The sequence below is a fragment of the Oreochromis aureus genome, linkage group 7 (assembly GCF_013358895.1).
Source record: "Oreochromis aureus strain Israel breed Guangdong linkage group 7, ZZ_aureus, whole genome shotgun sequence".
Classification (NCBI taxonomy): domain Eukaryota; kingdom Metazoa; phylum Chordata; class Actinopteri; order Cichliformes; family Cichlidae; genus Oreochromis; species Oreochromis aureus.
In genome coordinates, this window is record NC_052948.1 from 63,329,001 (window position 1) to 63,351,556 (window position 22,556).

A 22,556-nucleotide genomic window follows, 5' to 3' on the forward strand; every position below is an offset into this window, starting at 1 on the left:
CACCCAAGAGGGACAAAATTCCACATTTGATTTGCTTCCATCATGGCTGGCACCGCATGTAAAGCACTGGACATGATCACACAGTAAACAGCAGGCACGACGTCGTACGCTCTACGAAGATTCCCTGCAGAAGTCTGAATGTTCAAGGGTCTGTTAAGAGCTTTAGAAACTGACACTCAACGATACGAACTGTTTGATTTCTTAAAAAACACACACAGCGTCTGTGCTTCCCACCATGGAGAAGGAGATGTGATGGTCAGATAGCAAGTATAGCACACACTACAAGGCACATTCTCACAGCAGAGTTAACCAAACTGTACATTTTCTGAGCCCCATTCTCAAATCTTTCACCCTTCTCGTTTTCTACACTACATGACACCGAGGTCCGACCCTTAGGAAGGGAACACATAGAGGGGGAAGGACAAACAGAAATTAGTGCTGGTATGTAATTCTGATGAAAAAACATGGGACAATGTACCAGAAGGAGAGCGTATAGTCTGTAACGAAGGTATCGCTCTGTCGGACCAAGAAGGTGCCGTCTCGTCCGCCGGTCTCTTTACAGTACTCTTGGATCAGCCGCTCGGCCATCTGCCTGCCTTCCTTCATGCGACCGTGGAACCACGGCTCCGAGCAGTGAAGGTCCTGATACTGAAACGTCACAAAAACAAAACTTTTAGCAGTACTTTTCTAAATTATTGTAAAACTTCTGTTAATAACTTGGAGGAGTCAGGGTTAGGGCTCCAGCATTTCTCGCTAATGACGAGTGAATCACAAAAACTCTATCTTAGCCATCTATAATCATAAAATGCTATTTTTTTTGTTACATGAGTAACAAGAATTCAAATGAATTAGGAGGAGCTATTTTTCTGCTATTATTGAATGTATGTTTTAAAACCAAATACTTAGTACTTTTACTTTAGTATCATTGTCACTGTAGTTTGGAAATAACAATTAATCTATTGCAAATTTTAATATAAGACATCTTTCAACATCCCCTTTTCGCTTCTTTACAGCTCATTGCACCACATGTCCAAAAAAGACTTTACACATAAACCTGATATTTGAAGTTTGCTACTAAACTTTGGTTTATACCTTCCTGGGATCCTCTTCCTCATCCTCGTACTCTTCTGCGTAGTACAGCTTGTCGTCAGAGATCACACAGTAGTGCTTGTTCCAGCGCTGACAAAGAGAAATGAACATTTACATTTCCACCTTCCAATGCAAAACATGTCACTTGTTCAGGAAGCTTTTCAAAGAGCAACAGGGACACAAAGCATCAGGCGCTGCTTTCGTTCAGTGAGGTCAATGAATTACAGAGAGATGACAAAAAATTACAAACGCACAACGAGCACACAGCACAGTGCAGACACAAGTCAGTTTGTTACGCTACACTACTAATGCAGCAGTTTAATACAATATTATCATAATAGAGGCAAAAAGTGACAAGAGTGGCAAGAACCGACTTAAATCCAGAGAAATTCATTTGATTTGACTGGATTTAGCTACATTTAGATGACATAAGTCAACACATTTAATCTCAAAACCTCAAACCTCTTCTATCAATGGCACACACTGATATGTAGGGTAGTACCTGATCCACAGGGTCCCAGATCTCCAGGTCTCCTTCTTTCTGTCCCTTTCTAACATCCTTGACGGTAAATCCTCCCTCCATGTTGATCTTCTTGTGCTGCTCAAATAAACCAAGGAGAGCACCGTTTTCAGGAATCTGTGACAAGTCGTTTCCACTGACGCGTGCATGCGCTCAGACCACATTACCTTGAGTATGATCTTGCCCTTCATCTGCGTGGGTGAAGGCAGCTGCTCGGCCAGGTGCTCCACGGGATCGATCAGCAGTTTGTCTCCAAATACTTCTCTGAAAATACGAGCCATCTGACGCTGCTGATCTATAGGGCAGTGCTCCTCTATGGACAGAATCACCGGGAACCTGAGACAACAAGACGTGGTTACAGAGATGGTTCTGATTGGTCCAATGAAAAAAAACAGAATCCCTTCACAATGAATTAAGAGAGGCTGAAAAAAAGTTCTTAAATCATCACATTGAATCGCTGCTTCTCAGACCTTTGAACTGTAATGTTGATTTATCTGGATACAACATCAGCTTATATTCAGATCTAACAGTAGTCAAAGGCAGCATTTTTTGAGTAACACGCCTGGTTGTTTTGATTCTTACTCCGAGGTGACAAAAGCGTGCTCGTTTATTGCTCTGACCACATCCTCAAACTTGATCTTCGTCGTCCTGCTCCAGCCGTGGTAAATGATTGGCTCCCCGGGGCCCTCCCAGCAGTCCACTGTTTGTATTCAGTAACACACAAAGAGACACTGTGAACACACTGAGTGAGCAAGGAATCTCAGAAACTCTCATTAAAAACTCTTGTTTTACATGTGATGGTATGAGTCATTTCCAAAGTTGAAGCAATCAACCGTGGTTGATTCATCAACAGTCAACGTTACTAAGCATTAAATAAAAGTTGGCCAAGTTAAGCTGAAAATGCCCAAAACATCAAGTGGACGGGGTGGTTAATTATGTTAGAAACTATTAAGACAGAAACAAGAGTTATAAAATAAATCTTTTTATTTCAGTCACTGACTTTTGTTCTGCCTACATTAACATGTGTCTTGAGTGAGCCAATCAAAAGTGGACAGCTCAAAATCAAAGTTCACACCTGGCGTCTGAGTCTGCTCTCGCATCTCGACTGAGGGCTCGTGATCACTTCTCGCTCACTTTGATAAAAACTAGCATGCACAGATTTTCCATTTTCAAAGATCAAATGTGTAATCAGCAGCCGTGAACTTAGAGAGAACTGACAACTTAGAGACTGTGACATTAACCGCGAGTTTGTGGGCAAACATGTGAGGACCCCAGCAGTCGCTCTGACCAGCACCAACCAACTTTCTTTCTTTCTTTTGGAAGCATATGTGATGAATGAGATATCGGTGCAGGGGAGTTACTGAGTGTTAGAGCTGGCTCGCTGGTCTGTAAAGCGTACAAAAAGCTTTATCGACTATTCAATGCTTGGTAGTGTCTTTTACACCTGAACACATTATAAGAAAATTGGCAGCCTTGCTCAGGACACATCTACACACGCTGGTAAAAGCATGCGGCCGTATCCCAGTCAGCCCAGATTACACTGAGACGTTGGTTTGAATGATCAGACGTCACTGCCTCCTTAATGCTTCTTCAGTGCTGTCTTTGAGCTGTCCACTTGCAACAGAATCACTTAGGATGCATGCTAATGCCGGGCCTGAACAGTGCCATCATTCAGGTGTAGCACACTTCGGGGGTTTGATACTAACATTCGACGCAGCGGCATCCCAGACGCAGACAGCGGACATAAGCCTCTGTGGACGACTCGCTGCGAATCTGATCACCTGTCAGGTAGCTGTTGAAGAGCAACAGGAGACATGCTGCATTATATGTTTCACACATAGAGAGATTTAAAGAAACCAATTGTATATGGAAATATTACTGAGCATCATTAGTACGTGTGATGGAGTCAAACTGACGTGTTGTGTGAGGAGTTGATCCAGTAATGTGACAAAGGGTTGTTCATGTCCACGTTGCTGATGTCTGAGAACTTCTCATCCCAAATACAATTCTCCTTGGAAAACAGGAAGCCGAGGAACTGGAAAAGGAGAAAAGCTTCAGATTTCAGAGTAATCTAACCCGTTCCCCCAGCCCAGCCCTTCCAGACTCCACAACGCTGTAGAACTGCTACGGGATGATTATGTATTCACTTAAACACTCCAAAAACTTAAAGGCTGCTTTCTGTTGATCACAATTTCAATCAAGTTTTTTTAACACAACTGCATTTCTGCCAAAACTCAGTTTTAGCATTGATTATCAAACTCAGAAGAAGGAAGATGGTGTCCACTCATGTTGGTGCTGAATACCTCGCTGACGGTGAACTCCGGGTCATTGGTTTTTCTCATGGTGTCATCAATAAAAGTTGTCATCACCTCTCTGACTTGGTTCAGATCATTGGCCCAAGTTTCCTGATGGATGAAAAAGCCCAAAAAATCAGATATCAGACTGTGACGGTTCATTTCAAACACTTTTTTTCTAGTCCCAGAGCTGTGTGATGTCAGCGAAAGAGGAAATCCATAAACATGCTGATCTCTGTATATGAGCAAATCAGAAGAAAGCCTTCTTAGCAGACTTTAGACAGAGAAGGGGAACTACATGGCTGCTTTAGATAGAGTGTAAATTAAGTAACCCTACCACAGTCAGTGTTGGGGAGTAACCGAATACATGTACCGGTGTCACGTATTTAAAATACAAAATATGAGTAACTGTATTCTGTTACAGTTATCATTTAAAAAGGTGGTATTCCGAATACAGTTACTTTGTTGAAATGAATGGATTACACGGCGGTACTTTCCTGTTTCAATTCAGCTTAATGTTGTCATAACCAGCTGTGCAGTGGACTCAACTGCAGTAGATGGAGGTAAACATAAAGCAAACATTTATCACTGAACCAATGAAGGAATCACACAATTCAAAATCAGGAAACAAAATCCAGGAGCAACAAGGAGTTACTGGAACCACTCGGGCAGACACAGCAATGTGTCAACCAAAGACAAGAGGAGACTGAGATAATTACTACAAGAGGTGATGAGGCAAGTGGAAACAGGTGGGGAACACAGCAAACTAAAAGCAAAGCACAAGGAATGGCTAACTATCAAAATAAAACAGGAAGTGAGAGAACACGGACACAAGAATGAACTTAATCAGGAACATTGACAAGAGGACAGAACAGCGGGGAGAACTAAAGTCTAAATAAACTCGGAAACTAATATCAGGCATAAATACACTGAAAAATACACTGAAAAAGGAAATACACGAAACAATATTGAAAAAGAAAAATATTTCAATAACCAAAAGTTAAAGGTCCAAATCTCCCAAACTCTGGGTAAGATGACCGAGGACCATGACAAATGATGAGACAAAGATCAGATATATGTCCTTTAAGTGGGTTTAACTGTAACCAAAGACCTCAGCAGGCATGTTAGGATGAATCCAGGCAGTTATTTTAAAGCCCTTATGTGGAGAGACGTTTATAAGTCCATATATGTCTAAAAGCTGCATGCATAGAATCACCAGAAAACTCTAATTCTGAAAACTTCAGAAGTTTTGTTGACTTTGCCTCCAAATAACATTTAAACATTTTTATCCCTGCAAACTGTCGTTCTCACACACATGTGCACTGCTTAAAAACATTAGTTTTTAAGCAGTGACATGTACAGAATCAAGACATGTACAGAATCCCTGTTCATCACACCAGGCAAATAAACCAACGCCACACTAGTTTTAAATATAATGAATGGAAGTAAATTTACCCATATCTTTGCTATGACAGTGAAAAGAAAGAGATGAATTCCACCACTCAGCTGGTCCTGGACCTGTGCTGGCTGCAGTGTGATTGGTTATGTATAATCTGTTTCCTGTTTTAGCTGTTTGGCTCTTTTCCATCTTCAAAGTTTCCAAATTCTACTCTGTGTCTACTTCCCGCATAATCCTCACCCTAAATATAGTCACTGCTTGTCCGACATGCTCGTTATTCCTTGTAGCGTGTTTACCTGTTGCTGATAGATGAGAAATCGTTGGAAATCGTGCAGGAGAACGGCCGAGGCATCCGGTTTGTCTGTGTTACTGCAGGACGGAAGAGAGAGGGAACACACATTCACACGATGCCGTCAGAGCATCCTTCATCAGATCGCAATTATTTACACGAGAGGAAACGGGATCTCACCCCAGAATGAAGGCGCAGGATTCTTTCTTGAACTCGTCAAGAATCTGAGAAAAAACACAAACCCAGCATGAATGAAAGGGCTAGAAAAACAAGAACCCGTGTCTGGTGATATTATGTAATGTCATTCATTCATACCAACCTCATTCTGCTCAAACATGAGAAGGTTGTAAAATTTATGAAACTGCTCAAAGTCCAGGCGATCCTTCTTCGAGCCCACTTCCTGTGAAAGCAGAGCGTGAAAGCTGTGATCAAGCTGACGGGAGCAGCTGCAGAGGACTGGTATATTTTGTGTTTTGAAGGGGTTTAACTATGTTTTTAAAAAGGCATCCGCAAAGTGAAAATACCTGGAATTTTTCTTTCAGAGTGCGAGAACTCGGGGCCTTGTAGTTCATCAGAGGAAGCAGCGCCTTCAGTTCCTTCAAGGAGATGCTGGAGACAAAAAACCAAGTGTGATCAGACTGGAAACCATTTAGTATTACTGCTTATAGCATGTTCAGACACTGTCCTCTGTGCAGAAAAAAGACCATTTAACATCAGGTATAGAACAGAGTTTTTACAAGTGTACGCAACATGAAATTATTCTGAGATCCAGATTACATCCACATGAAATTTTAAAGTTTCCAGGGTTGAAATGCGCAGCATCAGTAACACAGGGTAGTACTATCTGTGAAGTATTGCAGAGTAACAGAAACACGCATTGCTAAGTGCATTATGGGTAAACGGGTCAGATCACCATGTAGAACAGGTTGCCAGACTTATGTCCTGTTCTAGTCGTGATTTCATCTTTGTTCCAATTATTTTTTCATTCTGTTACATGATGAACATATTAAAGTGCTGTTTACGTGTTCCATACAATAGTTTGGACATTGAGTAATTTCAAAACGCTTGCGCTCTGAGCACGCAGGAGGGCGTGGACCACAGAGTCTCAGGAACTGAGCATGCTCTCTCCACAGTTTGTCGCTTCACTAACTCTTCACTCTTTTACTCACTTTACAAAACTTTAAAGGGAAACTTGCGTTCAGTGCGGTGCTTCCACCAATCCCCGATGGGAGAGGAAAATATGTAGTTAGAATAGCTGGTTTGCTAGCTACATGTTACATATAGGCAGCTGGAATAATTAGCTTCTGTTGATTTTTAAAGAATCCATATTAAACACAGCAGAGGTGGCTGAAGGCAAACAGGCACTATTACTGATGGGACCGGAGCTCGGGGGTGCAGCACACTGGTAAAACCACTGGATTTATTTTGTAAAAAATAAATAAATAAATTAGTAAGTATCATAAACTAAACAGTTAGTAGGTAATCTTTATATTTAGCATACCTGTTTGTCTTGGTCTGATTAACAGAATACATCTGCTTCCTCAGCCAGCTGGAGGGGCAATAACACAGAGAGATCAATGATCGGAGCAGTGCAGCCACAAATAACTATGGAGGGGTGTGTGTGCGTGTGTGTGTGTGTGTGTGTGTGTGTGTGTGTCCTGTGAAGTCATGGAAACACAGCTGGGTGTCGGTGTGTGTCTGTAGGTGTTTGCATGATTCATATTGTTAGGTGCATCTTAACAGTATGTACAATGTTACATTTTAGAGCAAATACTTGTTAAAAGTGTAGGTTTATGTTTAGATGATGGAAAAACAAAGACCTCAGAGAGTTTACATTTTTACATTTGCAGCCCACTTCGTTAAGTTAAGTGGGCCAAACAAGTGAAACTTCACATTCTGTCACTCTAAAGATGTTTAACTACACATTCATCCCTGAAATATCTTAATATAAGATAAATATAAGATAAAGAAGTGCAGCACCTCTCAGTTTTTCTACATGATAAGGTTTCTGCTAGCTCACTGCCACAATGTGCCGTATTTGCAAAATTAATTTTATTTTTTTAAAACCAAAGTTTCTATAGTAAACAGTGAAAAACAGGAACTTTTCTGTCATTTAAATGTTTATCTGTCACTTAACAACTTTGGTGTCAGATGAAATGGCTTAGGGGAGGTGTTTAGCAGCAGGAAAAGCTGCAAAATGTGTAAAAATACAGTTAAAAGTCCAAAACTTTCTGCCATCTTTCACGTTTTCCAAAGCTGTCTCGCAGGCTGGTCTTTTCCAGGCCAGTTCTGGCCCCCAGGCCACATGTTTGACACCTCTACCTTAGGATAATGTTTTGCTTTAAACTAGAGGCAGCTATGGTTGGAGGAAATCTTCACAGAATGAATAAATGTCAGTGTGATCTTGTCTGAGGTCATGGAAACACTGCAGTGTGCATGGCTACCTCTCTATGAGCACTGGGGTCGGTGATGCCCGAGTCTCCTCCCTCAGCATTTCAAGTCCCACCAGCCATTTCTGCGCCTCATCCACAGAATCAGCTGCACAGTGAGAAAAAAAGACACATTACTCAAAGATGTGTTTGTGAAAACACCAGTGGATTTGGTTATATTACATACGTAACACTAAAACTACTGTTTACCCCTAAAACAAATTAGCCTGCACTGAGCACTTCCTGGAGCAACAGGTGCACTTATGCATTGAAAAACTTCAAAAGAACTTAACAGCAGGCGTGGGAAATGAAAAGAAGATGCAAATACATCACGCAAATCCACTTGGCAACTACGAGTTTGTTGTGCAGCACACACATATTTCTGATGCTACTAAATTCTGTTATAAACACTGCATGAAACATCCATAAAGCTTCACCTCCCAGACTGAGGGTGCTGAGAACAAACTGGGAGCCGTAGAAGATGGTGAAGCAGGTGCTCTCATCGTGCTTGTCCTTCCCATCTTTGAAGCGCTCAAAGTCCTTGGAGTTCCTTCCCGGACGGATCTCTCGGATCTCAGACAGGTCCACTGAAACACAGCACACGTGTTTATTTATATTTATTTATAGCAGCTACAGTTTTTAAAGGATGTGATTTAACTTCACGACCATCATCACTACGGAAAAAGACCTGTAATGCATATTTCCAAACTTAGATTTTATTCACAGACTTTACTAAAGTAGCAATGCGTGATTTGGACTAACACTGGGCCCCTCAGTTCATCCTCTCCTTTATCAAACCTACCACAAACGGGGTGAAGCTTCTGGATATTTGGCACGCAGACTGCAGCAGACTGGGTTCGAACCACCAACTTTGCAGTTCGTAGCTGACCACCTGAGTTACAGCCACCCCATTTACCAATTATATCGCACAAACAGGATAATTAACACATCTTTTCCCCAGAGCCATGTGATAAGATATCAGGCCTCTGTGCACAGATATGATAAACTGATCATCGGGCATTGTTTTTTAATCTCCTTTTTAGGGTGGAATCACCCTGTGTTCAGCAGGTGACCCATATGCCATAAGGCTAATGCAGCGGCGTGGATTTGAGGCTATGTTCTGTGTCTTTCTCCACTGTCCCATCACATAAAGGTTAAAATATCTCAAATGCATTTATAATAATAAAGTGAAATCACACCATCAAGGAGAAATTTAGACAAAATAAACACATTGTTTTATAAACTGGTTGGATTATATGATGTAAGGTTAACTTCCTTTTTTAGCCGCAGTCATCTCTGAAGCTTCGTGAAGCTGATATTAGCGGTGTGGTTTGATATTTATTTTTATAGGGATGTTGTGATTAGTCATAGGGTCACAAAACAGAAACAGAAACGAGGCAGTGACCAAGATGGTAACATTGTGGCTTTTAAAATGCCCAAAACACTGGCTGACGTTACCGTGGTTACATACATCGGCTATATAGATACTAGGAAACGGGAAATAAGGTCACAGAGAAAGGAGTGTGGATGGTGTGGTTTAAAACATGTCACATCCTGCTTCAGATGAACCCATTTTTGAAAGTTTTGAACCAAACCTGACAGATTCTGAGCTGGAGCATCATGGTGTATGACAACAAGCCTCACAGAGGAAACAACAGTGCGACCCTCAGGTCGTACAACTGAGGCTCAAATACTTACAGACGCCATCAGTCTTGTCTGCGGTACGTGTCCACGCCACCTGACGGGTCTCCATGATGACCTGCACAGTGAGCCGCTCTGCCTTCTGCCGAAACACCGTCATGACCACGCCCATCTCAAGATCCCGCTTGATCACGATCTTCCTGTACTCCGTCATCTCGCCCTGCTGCCCCAAACGAGCCATCTCTGCAGCTGACACAGGGTGGGAGAAAGATGAAGCGTGACTTTTGAATAATTAGGAAAACGTGGGAAACATTAGTTTTTACTGGCTGAGACTATTTTAAACAACAACTAACCCATCAGTCATCACAGGCACCTTGCAGTCAGTGCGTACTAGAGTAAAATCCTCCCTGTTGTGACACATTTATGAATCCTGCAATGGCCTTTAAAGCAGTGCGTATGTTTTTCCCACAAACCTCGCCTACAGCTCCATAAATCATACTTTACTCCAGAAGGCATCACTAAATCGATCCTGCCTTTATTTAAGTTACGAAATACGATGATGAAAGGAAAAAAAATCACGTTTTATTATTAATGTTACACCACTCGTGTTGTGTTTATTGAATACATTTGGTTGCTGTTTTACTTTGAAATGTGCAGGTCTTTAATTTGAAACTGTCTGCCTTTAGAAAAAGAAAGTATCGTTTGTTTGTTTGTTTCAATCATATAAACAATATACAGAAGTTCATTTAGCAACAAAAAGAAGAAAAAATGCCACACAAAATAGAGCTAATATTTCGATATGTGCACACGTATTTAATCCCACCCCCTTTGTCAGAAGTTATTGGTCAACATTTAATCAGCTTCCTTACTGATATAATCTGCATTAACTCTGACTCCACACAACAAAACCAATACCTCCAGTTTTGAAAAGTTAATTGTAAAATCCAGTAATCATAAGCTAAACAGAGACATTCACTGAATTTCAGCGTTTCCCTTTTCTTTATAACTCATGAAGATCAGATCTTTATAATTCTTTTTGAACTGCTTTATGTTTGGACGTTGCTTCAACTGTATGCTCAAACCGGTCCACAGCTTCACTCCACACACAGAAACACAAAGACTATTTCTGGTATTGCGCACAGTCACAGCTTGAAGTTACAAAAACACCTTTAGTTATAACTTCCTTCTCTCAACAAAAACATACTCTGAATATTACCTGGTAGCTCATTATTTTTTTGCTTTGAACAGAATCTGTGCTGTTTGGAATTTCACTATTTCAATATGAGTGCAGGAGTAGTGAGTTTGTATATAACCTGTAACCTGCAGTGTGGATGACTTGAACTGTTTTTTTTTAGAGTAAAAAGTGAACGTAATATAGTTTTATAGTTATTGCCCCAGACCTCTGCACAACAGCTTACGTAAGGTGAAACCAGTGAACAGTGGAAAATATGAAGTGATGTCTAGCAGCATTAGACTGGATTAGTATTACAATGCTAGTAATGCAACTAGCATTGTAATAGTATTACTAGTACTGCAATGCTTCTTGATACTTTGGAATGACTATATCTTATATCTTATATATCGTAGTTTTTCATCTATTATTACCCTAAGAAATGTATTTTCACCCAGTATCAACTTCATTTATTTGAATGTTAACATTTGTACTTAAACTGCTATTACCAAATAACACAGTTTTAGTTTTATTCAAATTTAATGACAATGTGTTTTTGTCAAGAGAGAACTTCACTTCACTTATTTCATTAGTCGTCTTAGATCATCACCAGAGCAGAAAATGTTTGTATCATCAGCAAAGAGTTACATTTTTAATACTTTGGACACTTTAAAAGTGTGATAAATTTGGGGCCCAAAACTGAGCCCTGGGGTACACCACAAGCAATATCCATACATAAAGAGCAATAACAATTTAATTTCACAAACTCCTTCCTGTCTCTTAAATAACACAGAACCCAGTTAAAACTATGCTTCTGACACCATAAAGTTCCAGTTTTCTTATTAATATATCATGCTCTATAGTGTCCAATGCCTTTCTCAAGATTATGAACAACCCAGCTGCGTACTGCTTTTTGTCTGTGGAATTTGTGATTGAATCTAATAGCCAGATTTGATTGCCAGATTTGTATAAAGCTATAACTTTTTCTATTTTCATTCTGTCTGAAAATCGAGCAGTTTGAAATGATAAATTACAGACGTAAGTAAATGGTTTTAAAATACCCTCAATGAATATCAATATCATTACAATCCAAGGATTTCGGATTTTTACTTTATTTTACAATTTCAAAAACTTTATTTTCATCAGCAGCTGTGAGAAATATTGAATAAGGAATTCTGTCTATCGGGGTATCCAGTTTTTCCTCTGCTGTCCCAGGATCAGTGATTGTTCTTCCTAAATTTCTTTCAGCAGTTACAAAGAATTCATTAAGGCTGTTTGCTACAGCATCCATATTATACTCTTCATGGTCATTATCACTGAAATACGTGGGATGGCTATTTAGTCCAGCCCCACATTTTATAACACTGTTCAATATTTCCCATATTCTTTTAATATTATTTCTATTATTATCTAATTCCTTCTTACTATATCTAAGTATATTCATTAACTTATTTTTATATCTTTCATATCTAATTTCAGCATCTTTGCTTCTCTTTCTTAAGAAATCTCTGTATACAGCATTTTTCTTTCTTTTGCAGACCTTTTGTTATCCATGGACAGTTTGTATATTTATGTTTTTTACTAAATTGCTTTATTGGATAGTTTGAATCATACAATAATGTAAATATTCTAAGGAATTCACCATAAGCACCATTCACATCCTGTTTCTGAACATTTCATCCCAGTTCTGTTTCATTAAATCGTTTTTAAAGACATTTATTGTTTCCTTTGTTTTCACTCTTCTGTATTCTTTTTTCTGTCTAATTTATTAATCTTCTAATTCTAAATTGGAAGATAGTCACTGATGTTGTTAATCAGACGTCCACGGACTGTCTTATTCTCAATGTCATTTGAGAAAATGTCGTCTATGAAAGTTGCACAATGTGATGTGATTCTGGCAGCTCTAGTAAGTTTGGGGAATAGGTTCATACCGTACAATTTTTTTGTGAGCCATTTCTGTAAATAAACTTATTATAAGTAAGTGCTTTTCAAAGTGATAAGAAATGCAATTAAAAGATTAAACGATACCTGCTAAAAAAAAGACAATAACGGAAAGACAATAATAATGGACCCAGGATTGACCTCTGTGGAACCCCTCGGTATCGGAGTGGCACCGGGGGCCGGAAAGACAGAGCAGATCCACGGGTAATGAGAATACTTGATAGGAAATAAAGACCCTCAATGAAAATGACACAGCACAAGAGCCTGAAAATAGTTTTGAACTACACAACAGTTTCACAAAGAGGCAAAAGAGATATTAAGAGTCTATTCGGAATCCCTACTGATCCTCCGGATGTGTCCCTTCTTCAAACAAGAAATGTATTATGCTTTTTACTATCACATACGATTAAGAAATGTACATACTTGAGCTGAAAACAGTGAATAAATGCACGTATGGATTACTGCCCAGGACAACGAGCCATATAGTGTGAACTTTTACTTCTTTTTCAGGTGGGGAGATGCAAAACGACCACAAAGATATGAAGACATGCAAATTGGCCATAAACAGATATAACACAACCAGGAAGAGTCACAAAACAACTACTAGGAGATGCAAAATATCTGCATGATACATAGCCGGTGAAGCCAAACGACTATAGCAACATGACCGTGTGGTTTGTGGTAGTTCTGCGTGTCTTACAGTCATCTGGCTGCTTTGGGAGACTTCCGATAGCCACATGTCCCCTCAGACAATCAGCTAGTTGTGGCATAAGCATGACCGTTATGGCTGACACGGCGGTGATGACAAACAACAGAAATCACTCATTTACATCTCATCCCAGTTTTCAGACTTTATCGCTTCAGTTGAATCCAGGTCACTGCACAGGAATGTCCATGTTCTGAGCCGTGTGACCACACGTTAATTCTTTCACTATTTCTGGATTCTACTTTAGCCTGAAATGGGAAGCTGACCTCACCCACGTCTTTTCTGATGAGTGGGTGCACGTCCAAACTCCAGATCTGGCGCCATTTCTATTTTTGCTTTGCTTTTTCATATCTTCGTCTCATTTGGAGCGTGTGCTAACAGAAAGGCAGCAGAAGACAAAAGGAAGTGGAAGTTGAGATCACACATGCTGCAACTCCGGTCAGTGTGTTGACATTTCAACTCATGTACATTATTACATAAGCACTCATGTCGCAAAGTGCAAAAAGCTGCAGTTTCTCTAGCTGCCTCTTGAGACTGACTCCAAAAGTGAGTCAGCCACAGATCGCCACAGTTAAACGCCTGGACTTACAGCACAAATATACATGTTTGCAGACTGATATAAAAAAACTGACCTCTGCAAAATATTTCCCCCTTCCTAACAACTGTGTTAAGTTAGGGATGAGCTGCTGTGAGTGGCATGTGTGCTGGTCCAGGCAGCTGTAGCAGCTAGCACTCTGCTAATTCCAGTCCTGAAACTGGACTTCTCCATCATGTTTGCAGTGTTGGTGCCTTTTGGAGCATTTCTAATTGAGTTATCTTACAAATGATAATAGCTTGCTCTGTGGTATAAACAATCCAGTCAATTTGTACTTGTAGCATTCTAAATAGTCAGTTAGCATTAGCTAGCAGACGTATGTGTGTTGCACCTGTACGCCCTTACGCGCTCATCTAGCGTGTACTTCTAACTCAAAAAAAGAAGATCAAAATGTAAACCCTAAGCCTCCAGAAATCACTGTGTGAAGTCGCAGTTGCTATGGCCATCTTCAATATACAGTCTATGAACAGTCCAACATCAGTTGGCTTTCAATTCAATTTGATTTTTATCACAATTATCTCAGTCCTGCTTACCGGTAAAGGTTACGTCTTTCAGTTTTAACTCAAGATGCCTGCAGACGGACAGACAGCACCTACATACCATTATCCTCAAAAGCTTTAAAATGACTTTTTAATGTAAGAAGCAAACTACAGTTAGAGTTTGCATGCCCGGGCTGCAGGGCAGTATCATTGACACATCAGAGAAATCACCAAACTGGGAGGGTGTGTTCAGTATAACACATGAGAAGCATGAGGTTTGTTGGTGTGCATGACGTAGTGCAAGCCTAGAAAAGCTTGAAAGCTTTTGTTTGTTATGCTTTTTGGTTGTTGTTAGTCTCAGGCCAAACAACGTCTCCAAGCAACCTAATATCATGGGAAAGCACATAACAGACACACCGGTCCAAGTAGCCTACCCTACCTGCAGGGGGAGATAATACATTTAAAGCCAAGAAATCGCTAGTGATCAAAAAACTTATGAAATACAGTCCAGGGTCCTTCTATGCCAGAAACGATTAAGCTAGGTGGCTAATATGTATTTACATGTGTTAGTAAAGTTTGTTTAAACTCATTATTTTCATATCGGCTTGAAATAAAATATCTCCCTCTGCTGGCACTGCAGCTAACTGCAACCTACTGTAACTTCTGCATGTAACTTCGACACGCTTTGCTGTGACACATGTTGGCACAGCTTTCACTGATGATGCTGACAAATGCCAAATGAATTATGTTAAATTTGGAATTCAAGTAATGAGTTCATCACCTAAAGAATTCATTCCTGTTAAAATATCACAAAATTTTTCACTTATTTTTGTTTTCACAAAGGAAATAAAGGAAACCTATGACACATGGGGATTTTCTGTCTTCCTCTGACTGCAGATGATGGGACGCGCAGCTGTATGATAGCGAAACGGTTGTGTCAGTCGGGCCATTTATCACGATGGCAGACACGTCGAGACAAGCCGAGATGATCATAATTGTCTGTCGGCCGTTAACCAGCTTACCTCGATAGCTCATACAAGCTAACTGTATCTCCACCACACAGGTGGAGATACAGTTATGGTGGTGAGGCCTTTCGAGGATATTGTTGCTGGTGTAACAAAACTCAAAGTTGCAACAGCTAACTTTTAGCTAAAGAAGTCACTCTGAGGGAACGTAACAAGTTTGTTATTATGTAGCGGAGGAGATGCTGTCAACTCACTATGCAATGAGGTGAAGTCAGTACACTGTGAGGTAAATGTGCACTAGGAACAAGTACCCAACATGTGAAAGTTAAAAATGAAGGTGATGCAACAGTACTCTAACAAGCTTCTCTCGGGAGCTAAAACTGTACCGTAAAAGAAAGGTTTTTAAGGCAGCAACCTTGTAATATGCAGCCCTGTGAAAAACTAATTACACCTCATGATTTAGCAAGAAATAATCATTTTCTGTATGACTTTATCAGTCTCACAGCTCTCTGAAGCTCCCTTTCAGTCAGGCTGAGCTCAGGACTTTGACTGGACCATTGCAGCAGCTCCATTCTTTTCTTTTTCAGACGTTCTGTTGCAGATTTGCTGCTGTGGATCATCAGTAGCTGTGGTACAGACGGCCTCAAATGTGACTCTAGAATACTTTTGTAAAGGGAGTGCAGAATTATTAGGCAAATGAGTATTTTGTCCACATCATCCTCTTCATGCATGTTGTCTTACTCCAAGCTGTATAGGCTCGAAAGCCTACTACCAATTAAGCATATTAGGTGATGTGCATCTCTGTAATGAGAAGGGGTGTGGTCTAATGACATCAACACCCTATATCAGGTGTGCATAATTATTAGGCAACTTCCTTTCCTTTGGCAAAATGGGTCAAAAGAAGGACTTGACAGGCTCAGAAAAGTCAAAAATAGTGAGATATCTTGCAGAGGGATGCAGCAGTCTTAAAATTGCAAAGCTTCTGAAGCGTGATCATCGAACAATCAAGCGTTTCATTCAAAATAGTCAACAGGGTCACAAGAAGCGTGTGGAAAAACCAAGGCGCGCAAAATAACTGCCCATGAACTGAGAAAAGTCAAGCGTGCAGCTGCCAAGATGCCACTTGCCACCAGTTTGGCCATATTTCAGAGCTGCAACATCACTGGAGTGCCCAAAAGCACAAGGTGTGCAATACTCAGAGACATGGCCAAGGTAAGAAAGGCTGAAAGACGACCACCACTGAACAAGACACACAAGCTGAAACGTCAAGACTGGGCCAAGAAATATCTCAAGACTGATTTTTCTAAGGTTTTATGGACTGATGAAATGAGAGTGAGTCTTGATGGGCCAGATGGATGGGCCCGTGGCTGGATTGGTAAAGGGCAGAGAGCTCCAGTCCGACTCAGACGCCAGCAAGGTGGAGGTGGAGTACTGGTTTGGGCTGGTATCACCAAAGATGAGCTTGTGGGGCCTTTTTCGGGTTGAGGATGGAGTCAAGCTCAACTCCCAGTCCTACTGCCAGTTTCTGGAAGACACCTTCTTCAAGCAGTGGTACAGGAAGAAGTCTGCATCCTTCAAGAAAAACATGATTTTCATGCAGGACAATGCTCCATCACACGCGTCCAAGTACTCCACAGCGTGGCTGGCAAGAAAGGGTATAAAAGAAGAAAAACTAATGACATGGCCTCCTTGTTCACCTGATCTGAACCCCATTGAGAACCTGTGGTCCATCATCAAATGTGAGATTTACAAGGAGGGAAAACAGTACACCTCTCTGAACAGTGTCTGGGAGGCTGTGGTTGCTGCTGCACTTAATGTTGATGGTGAACAGATCAAACACACTGACAGAATCCATGGATGGCAGGCTTTTGAGTGTCCTTGCAAAGAAAGGTGGCTATATTGGTCGCTGATTTGTTTTTGTTTTGTTTTTGAATGTCAGAAATGTATATTTGTGAATGTGGAGATGTTATATTGGTTTCACTGGTAAAATAAATAATTGAAATGGGTATATATTTGTTTTTGTTAAGTTGCCTAATAATTATGCACAGTAATAGTCACCTGCACACACAGATATCCCCCTAAAATAGCTAAAACTAGAAACAAACTAAAAACTACTTCCAAAAACATTCAGCTTTGATATTAATGAGTTTTTTGGGTTCATTGAGAACATGGTTGTTGTTCAATAATAAAATTATTCCTCAAAAATACAACTTGCCTAATAATTCTGCACTCCCTGTATATGCAGTGACCCCATGGTGCCTCCACCGTGTGCTGACGGTTGGTCTGAGCGGTCTGATTTTCTCCAAACGTGCTGCTGTGCTTTATCGATAAATGTGCTTTATTTGTCCAAAGGACATCTTTTCAGAAGTCTTCTGGTTCGTTCAGATGCAGCTTTGCAAACCTAACTGTTGTTTTTTTCTTTAGAACGTAGAGGCTTCCTCCTCCTGGCAACCCTTCTGAAAAAGTCGTACTTCAGTCCTTTTCTAATGGTCCTCTCATGAACACGTAGCCTGCTAACTGAGGCCTGTAGAGTCTCAGATGATTCAGTTTTTCACAGGACTGCACAGAGGCTGTGAAAAACTTTTTCACCAAAATTTAACACTTTTAAAGTTCCTTACACTGTCTGTGACTATCATGCACTTCAGCATTACATGCTTAATGTGTCTAATATTTTGTGGCCCTTTGTGGTTGTAACAATTGGTTGTCAGGGTGGTGAGAAATAGTTTTCCTGATAAAGTTCAGTTTAGAGAAGGAGAAAACCCCCCAGAACAAATAAACTTCAACTGCTTGGAGACGAGGCGGGGCACTGAACATACCTCCAACATGAACTATTTCACTTTGAGCTGCGTAAACTTTGAGGTACCTCTTGTGATGTCACAACACTGAATAAAGCACATTAAGAAATGTTAGTGAAGAGTTACATTCAAAACAGAGCATAGATTAAGAAAAAAATGGCATTTTTATCTTTACATGTGATTAAAAGTACTTTAAAGTATGTGTAAAAATCCATGATGTGCTTTCCTGTCTATGTGAATAAGGCTGAAACATTAAACTAAAGAGCATTCTTCAGTGTTCTGAGGAGAGGTGAATAATTAACTGACATAATTACACCACTATGCCCCTGTTTTTCCTACTGAAACGCTGAGTCCAGTGAAGGGACAGTCCCTATTAAGGATCTTATTTACATTAACAAATTTCCTCATACTTGTTAAGCACAAACTGAGGCCTTAGTCAGGTGAACATCCTGTATGGAAAACATTTCAGGAAGATTTGTGTTTATCTGAAATGAGGATGTGATGTTTCTTTCAGCCAAACCACCTTTGGTGCCAGAGGAATGCATTCATATAAACAGAAAGCTGGTATTTAAAGGGATAGTTTGCATGTTTTTATATTTGGGTTGTATGACGTGCTTCCATAGCCAGTGCTAAAGAGGTTGGTAGGCAGCTAAGCATTGTGCTGCTGTGAATGGGGTCAGCAGGTCGTGGGCGGGCTTTGGGATTGGTTAAGGCAGCAGTCCCCAACCTTTTTTGCACCACGGACCGGTTTATGGCCGACAATATTTTCACAGACCGGCCTTTAAGGTCTTCCGGTTAAATCAACAAAATAAAACCAGTACCGGTACCAAAAAAAAAAGAAGATTTATTCATAACACGGGGGAAAAGACCCCGGGAAACTGAGTTAACAATAAAAATGATTAAAAAAAATTACGCTAAAAACCGATAAAAACCCTGAAAACCATTAATTTCACACCCGAGCCTCAACTCTCGTGGCCCAGTACTGGTCCATGGCCCAGGGGTTGGGAACCGCTGGGTTAAGGTCCGCACCTTTTTTATAGAATTTACACCTGTTTGGAAAATCTCTATAGAAAAGATTTCAATAGAAAAAGCTATAATGCAACAATAGAGTCAGACTTTCTCTTCTTTATAGCATTTCACTGTAATTTTAAGCTGAAAACAATATAAGTACACGTGAGGGAGGTCATCATTAGGCTGAAATACCAAAAATAAACAAGTTAGAAAGATATCAGAAACTGACCATATAAACAATCTCATTCATTCATTAAAGGAAGGAATGCACCGACAGACTGAAAGACCAAAGATTAAACTAAAGTGGATGACAGAATTATTTCCATGGTTAAGGAAAACCTATTTCACAACATCTAACCAAGTCAGGAACACTCATGAGGAGGAAGGAGTATCACCGTCATCAAGAGACGCCCAGGCTTTAAAAGAAGCAGATTAAACATTGAAACGAGCCTCTTTAAACTAACTAAACTGAGTTTAACCTGTTTTTACCAAGATAACGACATAACAAGAGTATGAAGCAGGTAATGAACAGGTCATGGAGGCAGTATTACTGGTGTTTACTGATGATGTGACTGCTCATGATGAACTGTGGACAAGACTGTACTCTGCTCAGATTCACACAAATGCTGCAAAACTGTCTGGACAGATCTTCAAAGTTCAGATGGACAATGAGCCGAGGCAAACTGCGAAAGCAACCCGTGCAACAGCTGAATGTTGTCCAATGGCCAAGTCAGTCACAGATCAGCCCAGTAGTTTATGCTTTCAGTTGTTAACACAAAACTGAAGGCAGAGAGACCCACAAGCAGCATCCATCCTTATATTTAAAATTATGTTAGTAATTTACTTTGACGCCTCTGAAAATGAGTGGCCAGTTAATGAGTCCTTGTATTTTAGACTTAAAGCTGAACGTCTACATTTTCATCACATATGTTTGATTTAAAATCCACTGCGGTGGCACGAAGAGGCAAAACTACAAAAACGACAAATTATGGACCTAACCGTATGTGTCCTTCATGCAGTTTATGAGTGCAGCTTCTGGCTCCAAAAAGTAACAGAGCAGCAGCCAGAACACTAACCGTCATGTCCCAAAACCTATATGTGGCTTTGAGTCGCTGTGCCCATCTTTTATATACAGTCCGTGGTTGTCTGTAAACTAGGCCACTGCGGCCTCAGCAACTCAGCAAGCTGCTGAGTTCAGCACGTGCAGTAAGGAGGCTGAAGGATCCAGCTCATCCTCAGCAAAGCGCGTTGGTTAACATCAATATTTGCAGCTAGGTACGAGCTAAGTCTAAAGCAACTTGTTTAAGATGCTGTGGAACAAAAGAATGATTTACTGGTGATTAACAGCAGATATAAAGACATACATGTTACAAAAAGGGGCATGAAGATTTGCACCTTTAAGATGACACATCAGCCTGAGGTGCTGGGTGAGATGTAACACGCTACAGCTCTTTAAATCATACAGACGTCAAACTTCCTTTATGCTTTTTTTCTTGTACTCCACAAAAGGATGATTGTCTCTGTAACAGTTTCATTTTTGCCTGTGCAGTGTTTCACTTCAGAAGTATCATTTAGAATCTAAAAAAGCTTCAGTCTATTTTCTTATTGGTGTTTTTCTGCTTGAAGTTAGATTGCAGTTTTTTTTCTGACCGAGCTAACGCTAAGCTGTATGTATGTATGTATATAGAACAGCTGGTTGCTTAATGTGCCACACTCTCAAATCTAGCAGTTTTTTTTAACTTGGCTGCAGGCTGAGAAAGCGAATGCCTCCTCTCACTTTCTAGCAGCAACACCTGCAAGCAGTGAATGCGCCGCAGCAGAGGAAGGAGGACAGATGTCTGTGTCCTTCGGTCTTTCTAAGTTTTACACTCGGCGTTTTAACTGGATTGAATTATCCCCGACATGAACTGTATGGCTATTGTCTTAATATTTGGGTATTTATCACAAGTCAAATAATTTCTGCAGTATAGGACAACGTTATCTCACATCTTCCTCAAAACCCCACAGGCCTACGCAGATGTGCTGCATTCATAATTTGGCTGCATTACTGAGTCCGTGGCTCGCTTTAATCCACTCACTTGTGCCATAATATAATACTACAAGTGAAAATTAGATTAGTAAATATTATAAGAACAAGTAAGAAAGAATATTACCACACATTATTGGAGCAAAGTAGAAGTAACACACAAGAAACATGGAGGTTATTAAATAGTATAATCAAAAAGGGCTCAAAAAATAAGAATTATCCAGAATATTTAAAAAAAGATAAAGATATTGTGCTTGATAAAACTAAACATTGCAAATTAATTTAATGATTTCTTTGTACACGTTGGCTATAATTTAGCAAAAGAAATTCCAGAGTCAAGAAATAATAACGACCTAAATAAACATATTACTCAGAATGTGTCCTCCATGTTTATTGGTGCTGCAACTCATAGAGAAATAATTAACATTGTGAAAACATTTAAAAATAAAAAGTCCACCGACTGTTTTGGTATTGACATGATATTAGTTAATATATCATATATATAGTGCAACCTTTCACATACATTTGTAATCTGTCCTTTCGAATTGGTGTGTTTCCCTCAAAAATGAAAATAGCAAAAGTTATTCCAATCCATAAAAACAGAGAGAAATGCCAATTTACCAATTACAGACCAATATCACTACTCCCACAGTTCTCAAAAATTTTAGAAAAGTTATTTGTTAATAGACTTGATAAATATATTGAGAAGCATAATCTCCTAAGTGATAACCAATATGGCTTTAGAGTGAAAAGGTCCACTTCGATGGCAGTGATGGAACTTGTAGAAGGGATATCTAATGCAATAGATAATAAGGAATATACTGTTGGTGTTTTTATAGACTTAAAAAATGCGTTTGATACAACTGATCATTCTATATTAATGACTAGAGAGATATGGCATAAGAGGGATAGCACACAAGTGGATGAAAAGTTACCTGGATGACAGATATCAATATGTTGAAATCAATAATGTAAAATCTAATCAGTTGAAGGTAACTTGTGGTGTTCCTCAGGGCTCTGTGCTGGGCCCTAAATTATTCATATTATATATAAATGATATATGTAGTGTTTCCAAACTGTTAAAATGTGTATTGTTTGCTGATGATACCACTCTGTATTGCTCAGGTAAAAGCCTAGAACAGCTTCTGACTACAGCGGAAAAGGAGTTAAATATATTAAAAAACTGGTTTGATGTAAATAAGTTAC

The 22,556-nt window shown here is 39.9% G+C and overlaps 1 protein-coding gene across 1 annotated transcript in view; it reads right to left on the reverse strand.

Moving 5' to 3' along the window:
- Nucleotides 1-22,556, reverse strand: part of plcg2 (phospholipase C, gamma 2) — a 45,534-nt gene that overhangs the window by 16,015 nt on the left and 6,963 nt on the right. The window contains exons 2-17 of the mRNA XM_031737970.2: nt 9,719-9,910; nt 8,458-8,607; nt 8,036-8,129; nt 7,093-7,140; nt 6,116-6,200; nt 5,911-5,991; nt 5,772-5,815; nt 5,599-5,671; nt 3,913-4,014; nt 3,526-3,644; nt 3,316-3,401; nt 2,192-2,309; nt 1,777-1,945; nt 1,592-1,687; nt 1,093-1,179; nt 479-648 (exon numbers count right to left, since the gene is read on the reverse strand). Of these exons, the coding sequence (XP_031593830.1) occupies nt 479-648; nt 1,093-1,179; nt 1,592-1,687; nt 1,777-1,945; nt 2,192-2,309; nt 3,316-3,401; nt 3,526-3,644; nt 3,913-4,014; nt 5,599-5,671; nt 5,772-5,815; nt 5,911-5,991; nt 6,116-6,200; nt 7,093-7,140; nt 8,036-8,129; nt 8,458-8,607; nt 9,719-9,902 (1,706 nt within the window). The 5' untranslated portion in view covers nt 9,903-9,910. The remainder of the gene's footprint in view (nt 1-478; nt 649-1,092; nt 1,180-1,591; nt 1,688-1,776; nt 1,946-2,191; nt 2,310-3,315; nt 3,402-3,525; nt 3,645-3,912; nt 4,015-5,598; nt 5,672-5,771; nt 5,816-5,910; nt 5,992-6,115; nt 6,201-7,092; nt 7,141-8,035; nt 8,130-8,457; nt 8,608-9,718; nt 9,911-22,556) is intronic.